Consider the following 15058-nt stretch of genomic DNA (forward strand, 5'->3'; position numbering starts at 1 on the left):
AACAGAAAGGGTTAAGCGTGAGCAAAATGGGGACTATACTCACCAACTATGGACAAGTATGATTTCGCAGCAGATTTTTGAGCATTATTCCACATGCGTGTGTGCGCACATACATACATACATAGATTATAAATGAGTGTATGAGTTTGTATGTCGTGAGTGCAGGGTAGATAGATGAAATGTGTGAATTTTCAATGCAACGCCTTTGTTTTGTTCCAACGAGTGTGAATTATAGTGTACGCTTCAATGGCAAATAAATTTCTAAATTGCATTCATTTGTATTTGTTCTAACCCCGCACCAGGCAAAGAGGAAAAAAAGCCAAAGCACAAGCATTCGCATCATGAAAATGCATTCAACGGCAGCGTTATTAATGACCACAGTCGATAGATAGTGTTGCTCAAGTGTCTTCGGAGAAGAGCTTGATGAGAGCTGAACTCGTAAATCGTATTGCACTCATAGCATGTGAATAGTTATTGCAGTGGTTGTGGTAGTTGTTGTGGTTGACATAACTGATTGTTGGCGTTTTGTGTACTTTTGACAATCAATGCAAATGTATGACTGACTGACAAGTGGAGCGACAGTAGCAAGCATTTGAATGTGAAGACGCTATCGATAGGCGAAAGCGTGGTTGATGACGAAGATGAGATACAACTAACTGTACATGCAAAGTGTATATGGAAATTGTTTAGGGGAAAATAAATTTTAGGACTTGCAGATGAGAAAATGTAAAAGCGGGGCTAGAGTGTTGATAACTTAAAATGCTCCAAAAGTAATCTGTACCAATCTAAGTTGAGTAATGTAAGCTTTATTGTGGAATATTTTTGAGATATGACTTTGAAATTTAATGCATGTGTAGTTCTATATATATATGTATGTATATACAATGCCTAATTACACATAAATAACCTTCAAATAATTTGAGAATCCATACTCTCTCTTACCATTACACTATGCCATTCATCACGATTGAGTCCTTCGCCTACGGTTACACTTGTTGAATGCTTTCCGAAAACATGCACAACTTTCAGTTGACCCTTCTCCACAATCACATACAATGCGTAGGGATCCAAATTAATACGATCCGGATTTTTTACGTTGTGATAGACGAGCAGACCATGCGGTAGACGTGTTCGAAATTGAAATGAGATCTCACGACAAAGTCTGTGGAAAGAAAAGGACAGATGAAAATAAAGTAATTTTAATTAAGAAATTTAAAAAAAATGGAAAGTACAAATTTAGGAAATCCATTACTAGAATGACAATCTGCAAAAGAGCGCATAAGAAAAACTTCAAAAATGTTAAAGTTTATTTTACCTAAAATAAAATTAAAGAAGAATTTTGCGAGCTTGCTGAGCAATTAGGAAGTTTTAAACTTAACAAAAAAAAATATTTTTATAAAATTTTCGTGAAGTCATACAAATATTCGTTATCGATTATTTGCCGTCATTATCGTTGGGCTTTTCACTCGAATTTTGGTGTCTTCGAGTTCTTCTGAATTTTTTTAGATTGTTTTCGAGAAATTTCGGGATTTTACCAAAATTTCCGGATATTTTGGGGATTTGTTCAGGATTATTCGGAGTTTTCGGTAATTTTTCCTAAATCTTTGGAGTTTTCGGGAGATGAAAAATTTCTCTAATATTTCAGGATTTTTCAACAAATATTTTGAATTTTTCAAAATTTTAGTAGATTTTTGGAATTTTTTTTTGGAATATTTGTTGGATCTTATCCAAATTTTACGCGATTTGGATGGAATTTGTTTTTGTGGAACACGTTTTTGTCCAAAAATGTAACAACTCGTGAGATGTGCTCATATATATGTGTCGTATGTACATTGGGGTGGTCCAAAAAAAAATTTTCCACCTTGTCGAAAGAGGTGATGGTACTAAACTTTACGTTTCTAAGTATAAGTTTAGGGGATGTTCACAATGCTCAGATTTTACTTAAGAAGTATTGTGTATATGTATTAATCAAACTATGGGTTAAGCAACCTAGAACATTTAAAATTTAAGTTTTCCAAAAAATATCACAAGCTTCAGTTGTCATGGCAACAGTAGCTTTTTATAAAAATCACTAATATTTTTGACAGCTTCACAGCGATACAGTAGCGCATTTCAATGCCATTGAGCACCCTGTATTGGTTACAGTAGAAAATTTAAAGTTGGTATAGATATTGCAAATATCAAAAGGAAAAAACTGAGCGGGTGCTCCGTTTTCTAGGATGACATTTTTTCCCCCGTACAAAAATTGGACCACTCTAATGTACATACATACATATATGGACATAAGACTTTCCTAAGAAAATATGGAAAAAAATTTGTATGCAAATTTCGATATGCATACCCTCCAAATTTGTGCTTTTTAGCGTAAACAACATGTATTTGAAGTTTTATCGCCGTAGGATAACGATAACCCGTGCTGACTTGTAGTTAAAGTTTTATCTGATAACTTGAATTAAGGCTACCAAATCGTCGATGAAAACTTTGGAAATGCGAAAAATTCTATATGATTCCCATATTTTAACGCATTTATAGTAAATCTGCATCTTTAAATGTTCACTAGGGCTGCAGGACATCGAAAAAATTAATTAATTTAAAAATTACAGTGGCTTTGTAAATGCGCATTACAAGGCAGCAAAGCAATATGTTTTCTAGTCTTGAAAATTGGCAATTGTAGAACATTTGTTAATTGGTCTGACAGGGCGTATGATGAACATTCAATTCAATTCAATTCAATTCAATTCAATTCAATTATTGACAATTCCTCTCGGGTTGATTAAGGAACAAATGTGGAAGTATTTATTAAAAATTTTAAAAATATCCTTTGAAATGTATATCCGTTTATATCCTTAAATATATTCATAGCATATAAATTATAATTGAACTAAATTTAAATTAAACTAAGATTATTCAAAATCTTTAAGAATAATATTTTTGAAGGAGATTTTTGGCATGCTGCAAGAGGATAATTGAAAACAAAAGTTATAATTAACCTTGCTTCGACTTCTTCTTTCAATTGGTACCCATATATCGACATTCTATAGGCGGTTTTTTTTTGAAATCTTGTTTTTTTTCGAATATCGAATAAACCGGATTTTTTGATAGAATCAATCGTTTTTTTTTTCATTTCATCCAAATCTAGACCGCTGAATAAATTGAAGTTGAAAACTTTGTCTGCAACATAAAACTTTTAGGTTTTTCGAAGTTTTGCAGTTCAAGTGAAGCTCCTAAATAGTTTCAAAATAATATCCTAGGTTAATTGGGGATGAACAGTATATCATATTTGATTCCAATAAACGAATGCTTGGCACTTAAACACTTTCTACGTGTTTGGCCGAGCTTCTCTTTGCATTCGTGTTCTGCTTTTTTATGATAGAAGTACACTCGGAGGGTTGCCATTGTCTGCCGAGGGGCGAAAGCTGCTTTAAAAAACTTGTGTTGATGTTGTTGGATCCAGATATTGAACGATGGATCCGCCGAGTGGCAGTAAGCATCTCTTAGCACTCGGCTACGGCGGCAAGAGTGTAGTACTCTCAAAACCGAAAAAAGTGAGAAAAATGCAATGAAGTATTAAAAAAAAAGGCCAAACGTGAATTTTTCACTGATCTTTATTCGTTTTAATCTTGATAAAGAAAAAGCTGTTAATAGTTTTATTGTATTTTTTTGTGAAGACTTCATACCAAGTGAAGCATTTTCACTGTATAAAAAATATGTAAAATAAAACCGGTGTATGCGTTTTTTTTCCAAATTGCAATTTTTCGAATAACTCGAAACCGTGTTTTGGGGAAAAGGCGAATAATCGAATACCGTATTATGTACAAATGTATGCATACACTAACGTGACTACAGCAATAGGCAAGTTTTGTTATTAGTTGTGTAAACATATGTAAGTTGATTTGCCGCCTGCTTGTTGCCTCTCGTACAAGTAAATAGAAAAGGCATACATATTTAGTTTATTTGAATGTGCTGTGATGTGTAAGTGTAAATTATTATGCAATAAAAGCAACTCGAGCAGCACAACTGCCACCGAAAGTACATACTCGTATGTAATAGGTACGCCAGGCAATCAAGAAACTCATTCTGTAATCATTCATTCATTATGAATGCTCTTGAAAGCTGCCTGACCTGGCATTTGAAGTTGCAGCCTGCAGTTAGCCAGAATTTATAATATTTGCTATGTAAATATGTATGTATATTTATATGACTGATTAAAGCAACTTATGTACATATGTGCATGTATGTATTTTCGTTTGGAATTTCTGAAATTAATTTCACTGAAATGTATATTGAAATCATTTATTAATACTTAGAAGTGATTCATTGGCACACATAATTGATGCTTTCGCCGAATAGGTTTGCAATCGAATTAACAAGGAAATAATTTCATTAAGTTTTCGGTTACATACCCATACCTGAAAAATCATTTAATAGCACACTTATGAGCCCATTTGCAGCAAATTGCTTACAAGAAATGAAATACGACGGACATGGCTGTAGGGAGCGTATAGTACCAATGCAGCTGGAAATAAATATTCGATTTCAAAATGCATACTTTATGACGTAGTTATTTATTTGAGAAATCAAACAGGTATGTATTCCTTCGTAGATCAATGCTTCGAAATTTAAAATTTCTCTATTCGATTTCTTAGAAAAATTTGGAAAAACAACTATTATTTTATGCAAGAAAATGCGCAAAACCTTCTACAATAAAAAATTAACAGTGATTTTTAGCGAATTGGAAAACCTCAAAACTGCATACTCAAAATGTTTCTAAGAAATCGAATTGAAAAATTGAGAAATTCGTTGAAAATTGATTGGTATTTCTTGAATTTTTCCGAGTTCTGTATGAAAAAAAAAAAAAAAATATATATTCTTGTGGTCCTTGCAGTTGAATGAACTATTTTTTTTTTATAAAAAATTAGAAAAATTTGGTATGGAAAATATACGTATGCATATTTTTGACGCTGACTGTATAAATTTAAACCTTTTCAAAAGTTCATTTCATAATAAAAAAAACATAGATTTTTAAAGGCCAATGTAAATTTTCTTACGTAACAGGAATATTTTTCCTGAACTCTCAATCACTCAAGTTTCGAAATACCGTTACATATATTTCGCTTCTGTTCTCCGTCTCTAGATACTAGAATTTGACACAAAGAAAGTTAATTTTCCACACTGTGGGGCGTCGCCCGAGATTCATTTGAATATTGAAATGAGAACCCCATGGAAATGATAGGCTACATTAAAAGCCTTCATATATAGGGTGAAGAGTGAATGGCCGCGGAGTTTGTATGCTTAAAGATGAGTGGTTATACTCAGCACCAAAATTTGGTAGATGCTGCATGAGAGATAGGCAACAGTTTCTATTCCCCTCTGTGCAGAGTGAAATGCAATTTCATGACATTGTGTCTCAAAAGTCATTCCACTGTTAGGCTAAGTATGCCGCATCTATCAGCTGTAGCCACACCCACCTTCCTACATAAGTACATACCCATTAAGACGTTTAAAGAAAAAAATATTTTCTAAATGTTCGTAGTTTCTATTATTAAAAACGAACTAGGTCATGCGAATGCCTCAATTAAATTTAAATGAATTACACAAAAAATACAATACAAATCTCACTATATTGACAAAGATCTTGTACAGTCATTTCTCAGCTAGCAAGAAATTCGTAAGCCTTGCAGGCAGTCAACTTGACAGTTTTCGTGCAAATGCTAATTTAACTTACCTTAATTGAAATGTTTGTATAATATCACCGTCCATTTGGATGAATGTGTTATTCTTGGCAAAGACGAATGTTTTCTCTTGACCCGTTTCAGCAAATGTCAGCTCAGGGCCTCGTTGCTCGAATGGCACAGGGTTGGAATCAGAGCCATCAGCGCCATAAAACGGCCCTGCAGTGTTTGCGGGCAATTGTATCGCTGATTCAGTCGTGCTGGGCTCACTGGTAGTCGAGCGCAAAAAAGGGGGCAGCGTATCTAAAAAGAAGATAAGAAAAGACAAGAAATTAAAAAAAAAAACGCTGAAAATTTGCTAACAACGTTCTCAACATTTGCCACTTACGCGGTCCGCCAATGCAATGATACAGACACTCGGCCTCTGTGTTGAAACGATTCTGCGGATTGCCTTCACAGCCACCCCAAATGAAGGTGGTGCATTCGTTGGAGAGCGGCTCATAGCGCCATTTATAAATATATTGCTTGCAAGGCCCTGGATCGCCGGGCCCCGTGCACTTCTCGTACAACTTCTCTCTTGGCAATACCATAATGTTGCTGCTGTTAGCGTTGCTGCCGGCCACACCGCCAATGCCTCCCGCATTTGTGCCACCTATATTGAGCAAATCAATATCACTACCACTGCTGCTGCTGCTGCTGCTGCTGCTGCTGCCGCTGTTGGCCGAACTGCTGCTGCCGCTCCCACTGACGTTGACATTGTTTGCAGCGTTATTGCCGCTATTTATGCCTGCATTGGGTATCCCAATGGCAATGTTATTGTTGTTACTATTACTATTTACATTACTATTGCCACCTGCTACATTGCTACCACTGTTATTGTTGTTGTTGTTGTTGTTGCTATTACTATTGGAGCTCAAGCCACCGCCGCCGCCACCGACGCCACCACTTTGTGCCGCAAGCGTATTGGTGGATGCCGGTAGCGCGTTGGTGGGCACGAGGAACGCTTGTGTGTGTAGTAGTAGGAGCAGCAGGCAGTGGTAGTATCGTCGCCATGCCACTGCCACCGTGTGAGACCGCATTGTGCTGAAGTTGTTGTTGAAGCTGTAAAGGTGGAAATTCATTAATAAATGTATGCACGTTGAGGGAATTCGATCTAAGCAACAATTGTAAGGATTTCGATTGGGTATTTAGTGTGGGTAGTGGTGAATGTGTTTACTTTCGAGTTATAAGCTCAGTTATGGAATCCGTAGAAACATCGGTGAATAGCCACAGTCTATGCACTACAGTGGAAATTAAGTCTAAACAAATAATTACATTGTAGGGAAAATCTAAAGTTTTGAAATGACACAAAAAAATTCCGAAACACGTAAAATTAATATTGGGTCGTAGATTACGGATCTGTGTACCGTTTTTCCAGATCAGGTAATTTTCGTAAGATATTTTCATTTTTATGAAAAAAAAACAACTTAATTTCAACAAGGAAAAAATTAGAAAATAACAAACAGTTTGTATTAAAGCCTGTTCTTTTGCAAACAAATCAAGCTACTAACGATGAAAATCGGTAAAAACATAAACAAGTTGTGTATGACATGACATGACAAGAAGGGACGGTTTAACCCTATTTCGGGTATGGGGAAATGAACTGCATCATTAGATTCTTTTTTAGGCACCCCAAAAATCTAAGAATACCGGAGTCCTCCTCTAGGTTCACAACTTTCCTTATTTTTTTGAGTGTCTGTGTACTTAATTGCGGATTTTCCATCTAAAAGTGTCCAAGACCTTCTCCTTGGTGCCGGTATGTTCGCAAAAGTTAAGGCTTAAGAAATTCCGAACATCTATGCTAAAGAAATTTTGCCGAAAAACCCAACCAGATAAATGTTAGAAACCATGAAATAGGGCATACAACTTGAAAAAGTTCCATTCGAGGCAAAATTAAAAAAATTACGGCCATGCCTTTTTTTGCGGCTATAAAAGTGTAAGCGTAAAGCAGTGTTTGCATTATTCAACTTTGCGTTCAACAATTGCGTTCAACTCAACGCAGGATTGCACGAAAAAAAAGTTGAATGGCTAAATGTTGGCTGGCGACCGACTTTGTTGAAAGGGATTAGTTGAAAGGCCATTCAACCAAAAGTTGAATGCAAAGTTGAACAATGCAAACACCTTTTTATGGCGAATATTTTGATATTTTTTCATATTTTGATATTTTTAGCCATACAACTTTTTTTTCGTGCAACCCTGCGCTGAGTTGAACGCAAATATTGAACGCAAAGTTGAACAATGCAAACACACTTTAAGTAGTAAAGAGGATGAGGAAAGAATGTTACTCATACGCCATAGCGTACCTGACCGTATTTGTATATATCGAGCCCTAACCGCCAAAATAACGTAAGCGACATTTTTTTCAAAATTTTCTTTTTTCCCTAGAGCATCTAGATGCATTTCTGCATCAAAAAAAAATTTTGAAAAAAATGTCGCTTACGTTATGTTGGCGGTTAGGGCTCGATATGTATTTCGTACAAATGTATGACATGGCGTATGAGTAAAATTGTTCATGTTAAAGTCTAAAATGAAAAAAATTTGGGAAAGTGACCTGATCTAGTAAAACGGTATATAGATCGGTAATCTACAAACCAAATTAAGTTTACGTTTTGTGGCGTTTTTTGTGTTATTTTAGTATTCCTACAGTGATATAAGAGTTTCACTGGCATAAGCAGTTACACATTGCAATTGAGCTTAAAGTTATTTTATTTTACGTCCAGGCGGAAGAAAGCGGCTGGAGAACTTTGATTATCTCAGGAACCTTAACAAAGAAAGAGCAGCGTCGTTTTGGAGCCAAACGTGATTTCACAGCAAGTTACTTTTTGACTTTACTAATACTTATCTTTAATAGGGAGAATGGTTTGATGCTAACAACTACTGCCAGGAAGGAGCTTCTTGACCTCACTATAGGGTCCTAAACGCTAGAATCTCTTATATCAGACTGGAAGACTCTTCGTGATCACTCCTTTTCGGATTATAGGTGTATGAAGTTTTTCTGGAGTTGCGTCTGAAAGGAGAGTATTCGAAATGCCGAAATCTTCGTATAGCTGTCCCTGTTGCATTAGACGAGAACTCAGTATTTATCTTTATTGTTATCGATATAATAATCGATATTTTTAACGATATCGATATTTTAACGATTTTGTTATCGACATTTTTTGTCGATTTTGTTATCGATTTTCCTATTGATATTGTTATCGATTTTGCCATGATAAGCATGATTAATTGAAATAATTTCATCAAGTTTGGTGGAAATCGATATACAATTATCATTTTCTGATTAGAGGTCATTTCATATGTTGATTTTGAGCAAATTGGCTTAAATAGTTACTAATTTATCGCAGTTTTCGTATTTCTGTAAATTACCCCTACACGGGAGTTGGGCATGGTTCTTGTCTTATTTCAAAAATTTTCTACGAGTTCCTTAGTCAAGCTCTAAGTAATGTTCGCACCGAGTTTAGTGGGGATTGGTAGACGGACTACAGAGATAAAGCATTTTATCATAAGTGGGCGGGGTCACGCAAATTTTCCAAAAATTTCATAACTGACTTTTTTTGTGGCAAAATTCTATTTCGCATACCAAGCTTCAACAATTTGGATCCAGTATTTTCGTAAAAATCGTAGTTTTCGCATATTTCGAAAATACCGTTATATGGGAGGTGAGCGTGGTAATTGTCCGATTTTGCCTATTTTTAATCCCAACCTACCTTGGATAAATGGAAACCTGCTTACTAAATTTTTCTGGCAGATCTCAATTTGTTCTAGAGTTATCGTGTACATGGACAGACGGACATACGGACAGACGGACGGACGGACAGACATGGCTTAATCGATTTCTCTTTTCATTCTGAGCATTTATGTATACATCTATCTATAGTTTTTATCTTATAGTTTTTATACAGGCGGCAACCATACTCAGAAAAATAATACATTATTACACATCCAGAGGCTAAGTCTTTTCACTTCATAGTGACGATGCAGAACTGACGTCTACGCTTATTCGAATTGATTGAATATAGTAATTTTACAATACAGAAATACAGAATATATTAGAGAAAATCCCGTCAAAATCTCGACTTTCCTTTATACTATGTATAGATGAAACAAACTAGATATGTAACGTAAGTTTTACTTCTCCAGTGTGGCCCAGGCGCACTTACTTTTTTTTTTTTAATTTTATAATCGATGCCACACGTCCTGTCCTTGTCATCGTATACTAGTTCGCTTCTTTATTTTGTGAAACATCAATATAAACCGGGACCCAGTATAAATGGACGATTTATCTATCGCCTTCGAAATTATAGGAAACTTTAATATTCCTAAACACTTTTTGAGTTAGACGTTGTCGTCTTAAGATCCTTAACCGCTGCTTGAATGCGTAACGCAAAAGCCAGATTTTAATAGGCGCCCATCCAATATGGTTACCATTTTTGCGGCCATATTGCGATATGGAATAACTCGACAAAAGCTCTTTGGCAACCCAAGAGTCACACAGTACGAAAAAGAAATTGCCTCAGCTAAGAGAATATTTAGCAGATGTTCCGAATGAGGTACTTAGAGAAGCAACTAAAAAGCGTGTCCATATAAGCTTGCCCTAAGTTTGGAAAGCGCATTAAAAGCAAACGAAGCGTGAATAAAATAAACTTATTGCAAACAGAAGACATAAGATATTTTAGAATAAAGGTTAATATATACATATAAGTATATATATATGTATGTGCGTACGTAATAACACAGAATCATAAAGATATTTATGAAGTAGAATGAGTAGCAATGAAAGATGATGACAATTGTCTGGCTTAAATATGAAAATGGTCTCGGCAAAAATGTAAATACATATTTACCATATATAGTGTATCTGAACTTGTCTCAGTATGCTTATTTAACAGAGGAGGCATAAGTTTCATGTCATAAAATTTCCTGAGCCTAAATATTAGAAGGTGAATTTATTGAAGCTTAGCATCTATTGAGAGTAATTATTGTACGTACATATGTAAGCTTTCAACAAATAATTTTGTATGTGCATGGCTTTTATACTTAACTTACTTTGTTAAGGTTTGTTAATTTTCTGAAATCATTATTAAAATTTCGCAGGGAATTATGAAAGTTAGGGCGGCACTCACGCATGAATAGCGCCGTTGAGTAAGGATTTGTTTCAGCATGCAAACAAGCATAGATTTACATGTTGTAAGTATGTAGATAGTTAGTTCGCTGGAAATATTTTGTATATGTATTTAAGTAAATATTGAAACAAGGTGCACACAAGGTTAATATTTTAGCGCAAGAACTCCTTAGTTGCAGATGTGTACGTAAAGAAGCTGTGAATTTAATGCCATTGAGGTACGAAGCTTATTTAAGCTCAACGCTCAACACAGAAACACACATAGTTACTTTTGAATTCAAGCACGACGCATCGCTAATGAGCATCATTAAAAGGAAATTAAAGTTTAAGTCAAATTTCTGAGTGTTTGAGTAGCATTCAATGCTTGAGCGATTTTATCTCACTTGGACAAAAAAAAAAGAATATTTCTTTACGTTTTTGGAAATTAGTAAGTTTAACTTCTTTGTTTTTTATGGCCTGTGTATTCGCAAAACCTGTAAATATTTTTTTATAGTTCGGCTGCAATAATTACACAAATCAACACTTCCGAGATATACAATAATAAAATTATGATTAACTAGTAAATTCGAAGAAAGATTTCGCATGGTGTTCGTTATTATTGCACATCTACTGTGCAGATTTGATGACCTTCACAAAAACTGCCGCTGTGTATTATATGTATTTATGTATTTAGATATGCGGATATGACTTTTCGAAAAGGTGCCAACTCTAATAATATGTTTTTTTTTATTATTTATTAACGCTTTCATAAATCTTCTATTTCCCAAATAAGTGGCAACTCTCTTTCTCTTAAACATGGTATAAAGCCCTTTGAAACACATTCGATTGATCGCCATATTTTAATAATTTATCTAAACTTTTCCAAACTCATTTCGATTGATATCCATTCATTTAAATTATTAAATTATTTGAACGTAACTCTTTTAACATGTGGCTAAATGTCAAACACCTCAAAACTATTTTAAATGTTCAAACTAAGATTTCGGAACACTTATTCGTTTAACACACATATTTTAATATTTCATATAATTTGTATAAATGTAAGTTAACTAAATTCGACTCTTCTTAAATTAGCTTGAGAACACTAGCAATTCAATGCAACAAACTTTCCTATGTTAAGAATGAAATTAAGTATTGTCTCATGACGGGTGTAATATTTTATGGAAGCAACTAAAACAACTGAGCTGTTAACACAACATTTAATTGATCAGAGAATCCATATCAGTTCGGAGTGCCTATGCAATAAAATAACAGAAAAATCACCTTAATGACTCTTGCTTCCGCTGTGTTCATTTGCGTGGCGTTACTACTGATGGAAAAAAGAATTTAACAATCGATTAATCGGTTAATTGATTAATCGAAAGCATTCGATTAACAAGTGCAATTAATCGTAAGAAATTAACCGATTAATCGGTCATTTCGATTAAAATTGAAAATTAATAAAAACCATTTATAAGTTATAAAAACTGACACCTCGTGTCAAAATTATGGCGCACGACAAGTTTTTTTTTTGTTATTTAATTTTAGTTATTTTTTAAATATAGCTTATTCTTTAGCGAAAAATCGTATAAATATAAATATATCAAACTTTTGGCATATTAAAAAAAAAAATCAACAAAAAATTCTAGCTTTTTAATTAGATTTATTGGAAAGATTTTCATTATGCAGTTTTGTAGCCCATTACATATTTGTATGAAAAATTCCAAGATTGAAGTATCTGGCACTTGCCACTGATTTTTGGTATTTTTCTGTTTGGTAATGGTGTTGCTTATTTTCTTCCATATAAAAAAGAAGAAAATGCGCAACACCGAATTCGGAAAATAAAATGAGAATATGTGCATACTTGTGTTGTGATTTATTAGTAGCTACTTAGGTTAAGCTTGTGTTGCGGTTTTTGGCAAAAATTTCGTTTGAAAAATTTGCAGAATACGAGAATGTAAAAAACATCGCAACTTATTTTGATTCATACATTATTGTGTGAGGAAATTAGTAAATTTTTGATGGTTTCTTTTCGATTATTTTGAAAAATTAATCGGTTAATCGCTCGATTAATCGAAAGGAAAAGTTCGATACAATTAAATCGTTAACCTAATGAAAATAACCGATTATAATCGGTTATTCGATTAATCGTACCATCACTAGGCGTTACCACTAAAAATAATATATTCAGACTGGAATCGGACAGAAGACCCCTACCACATTCCATTGTTCCATCGGGTCAGGGATCATTCGAAGAAATCAATGAAGTGAGCAGTAGCAGAGATTTCAAAGAAAAAGCGTTTACAAAGCCAAAACCTGTCACCCGAGAAGAATTAAATATTTTGATAAGGAATCTGATATTATTTACAGCAGCCATGCCCAGCGCTGGCAGAAATCCAAAAGCAAGTGCAAAACTGTAAGTACTGGCTTCTAGATTAATAAAATAAAATATTACACTCAGCTTAGTAACGTCAACCAAATATGTTTCTTTCAACACATGATTGGGTTATGGTTACATGATTTGGTTATAGTTACCAAATCTTGTCTTAGGAGAAATATGTTTAGATGACTCTTTTCTCGGTGTAGCCAGAAAGGCGTAGCGTGTCAACCTCATTGCAGTCAGTGAATCACCTATAGCTCCTTTCCAGTTTTGCACTTGACGTCATATGTAACATAGCGCCAGCCGACATCGAAAGATAGGATGGAGGGGTATTTTGGACGGAGCTTTCCTTCGACCTCAAATTTAGGCTTCCAGGCCTCTGTAACACTGTAAAGTCAATCAAGTGCTTTGAGCCAATAATGAAGATCTTCTACAGAGGCATTCAAAATATAAGGATCGCGTACCTTTTCTTATACTTGTTCTCTTGCAAGTACACAAAGGCCCTAACCAATAATTTTTTTTTTTTAAACTGCGTTTTTGGACAAATTTTGGTAGGATGTATTAAAATACACGTTCAATAAAAATATTTGAAGTGTTAGTACTTGTTTTTGATACTCCATTTTTAACGTTTTTTGCTTCTCCAGTAAAATAAAAAATTTGTGAATTAAGGTAACGATTATAAAACCTAAAAACTCTTAAACCACCTTCTTTTTTAACATACATATGAGTATAGTACATACATTTGTAATAAGCACCAGCAATAGACTCTACACTAAAAATGTTCCATATAACCACACTTTTAGTCACTAAACCCGTTGTGCAGGATTTAACCTTGATTATGTCACTTCGCTGGCACGTAAGCTTTTCGAGCATAAATTTCAAAAGCGAAAGCAAATATGCTCCGCTTAAAATTGAACTGTCATTTTTGGCGTACAAGTTTAATTTATATCACCGCTATTACAAGACCACTCAGATTAGTGCCACTCATGCCAAAATCATCAAATACTTTCATCAACTATCCAGGTAATTGAGTTGTTAGTTTTCCTTGCTTTCGGTCATCTATCTGTGTTCCATGTTATTCGGCAAGCATTAGTTACTCGCAAATTTTTGACATTTTTCTATTAAAATTACATTTCGGTTATTTGGAATGAGTTCACCTAGAATATATGGGCAACCAAAAAAACAAAAAAAAAACGTTTTTTCACATCCGTTTGTTTGTATGTACTATTGTGTAAGTGATGTTCAAAATAAATGGCTGAAATGACGGTAACTTTTGCTAAGCGCCGGCGAAGGTGATAGCAGAAAAAGCATTAATGTTTGCATGAATGTATGGTACGTACGTATGTGGTGAGTCCCACCCTTTGTAATTGGGTTCGTATGAGTGAAGCTGAGTTGGCAAGTTGCATTTGAAAGACGTTGACTGATGATGATGTGAACTGGCAACAACGATGCATTCGCAATGCGGCCAAGTGCAGGAGCAAACTGTATGATTCTGTGTAGGTTACCGCATGGCTGGTGGTAATTTTGTACATTATGACAAGCATATTGCATGCTGTCTATAGCATGTGAGTTGGCCACAAATGCGCATATTCCTACATATATGTATCTATGTACATATGTGTGTGCAAATGGATATCCGTTATAGTATATTATCATTTGCACTTTTAAATAATCGAAAAGCGTATTACATATTATGGCTTCTTGTTGGCCTAAATTAATAGGGCAATTCTGGCTATGATAGTTGAAAGTCTTTTGTAAGACAATTGAAAGCCACTTGGAAAAGCGGAAGATAGTTTGAACATTTTTTGGTTTATTCTGGCACAAAAGTCTTACAAAAAAGCTGCCGGTCATTGTGAAAAGCTCTAT

The 15058-nt window shown here is 34.6% G+C and overlaps 1 protein-coding gene across 5 annotated transcripts in view; it reads right to left on the minus strand.

Annotated features, from left to right (window-relative positions):
- LOC118746897 overlaps positions 1-15058 on the minus strand; it is a 185217-nt gene that overhangs the window by 135429 nt on the left and 34730 nt on the right. For all 5 annotated transcript variants that reach the window (XM_036480876.1, XM_036480874.1, XM_036480873.1 and 2 more), the window contains exons 2-4: positions 6061-6773; positions 5726-5975; positions 943-1162 (exon numbers count right to left, since the gene is read on the minus strand). In XM_036480876.1, coding sequence (XP_036336769.1) covers positions 943-1162; positions 5726-5975; positions 6061-6773 — 1183 coding nt within the window. The remainder of the gene's footprint in view (positions 1-942; positions 1163-5725; positions 5976-6060; positions 6774-15058) is intronic.

The sequence above is a fragment of the Rhagoletis pomonella genome, unplaced genomic scaffold, assembly GCF_013731165.1.
Source record: "Rhagoletis pomonella isolate Grant_MI unplaced genomic scaffold, Rhpom_1.0 Rhpom_scaffold_00011, whole genome shotgun sequence".
Classification (NCBI taxonomy): domain Eukaryota; kingdom Metazoa; phylum Arthropoda; class Insecta; order Diptera; family Tephritidae; genus Rhagoletis; species Rhagoletis pomonella.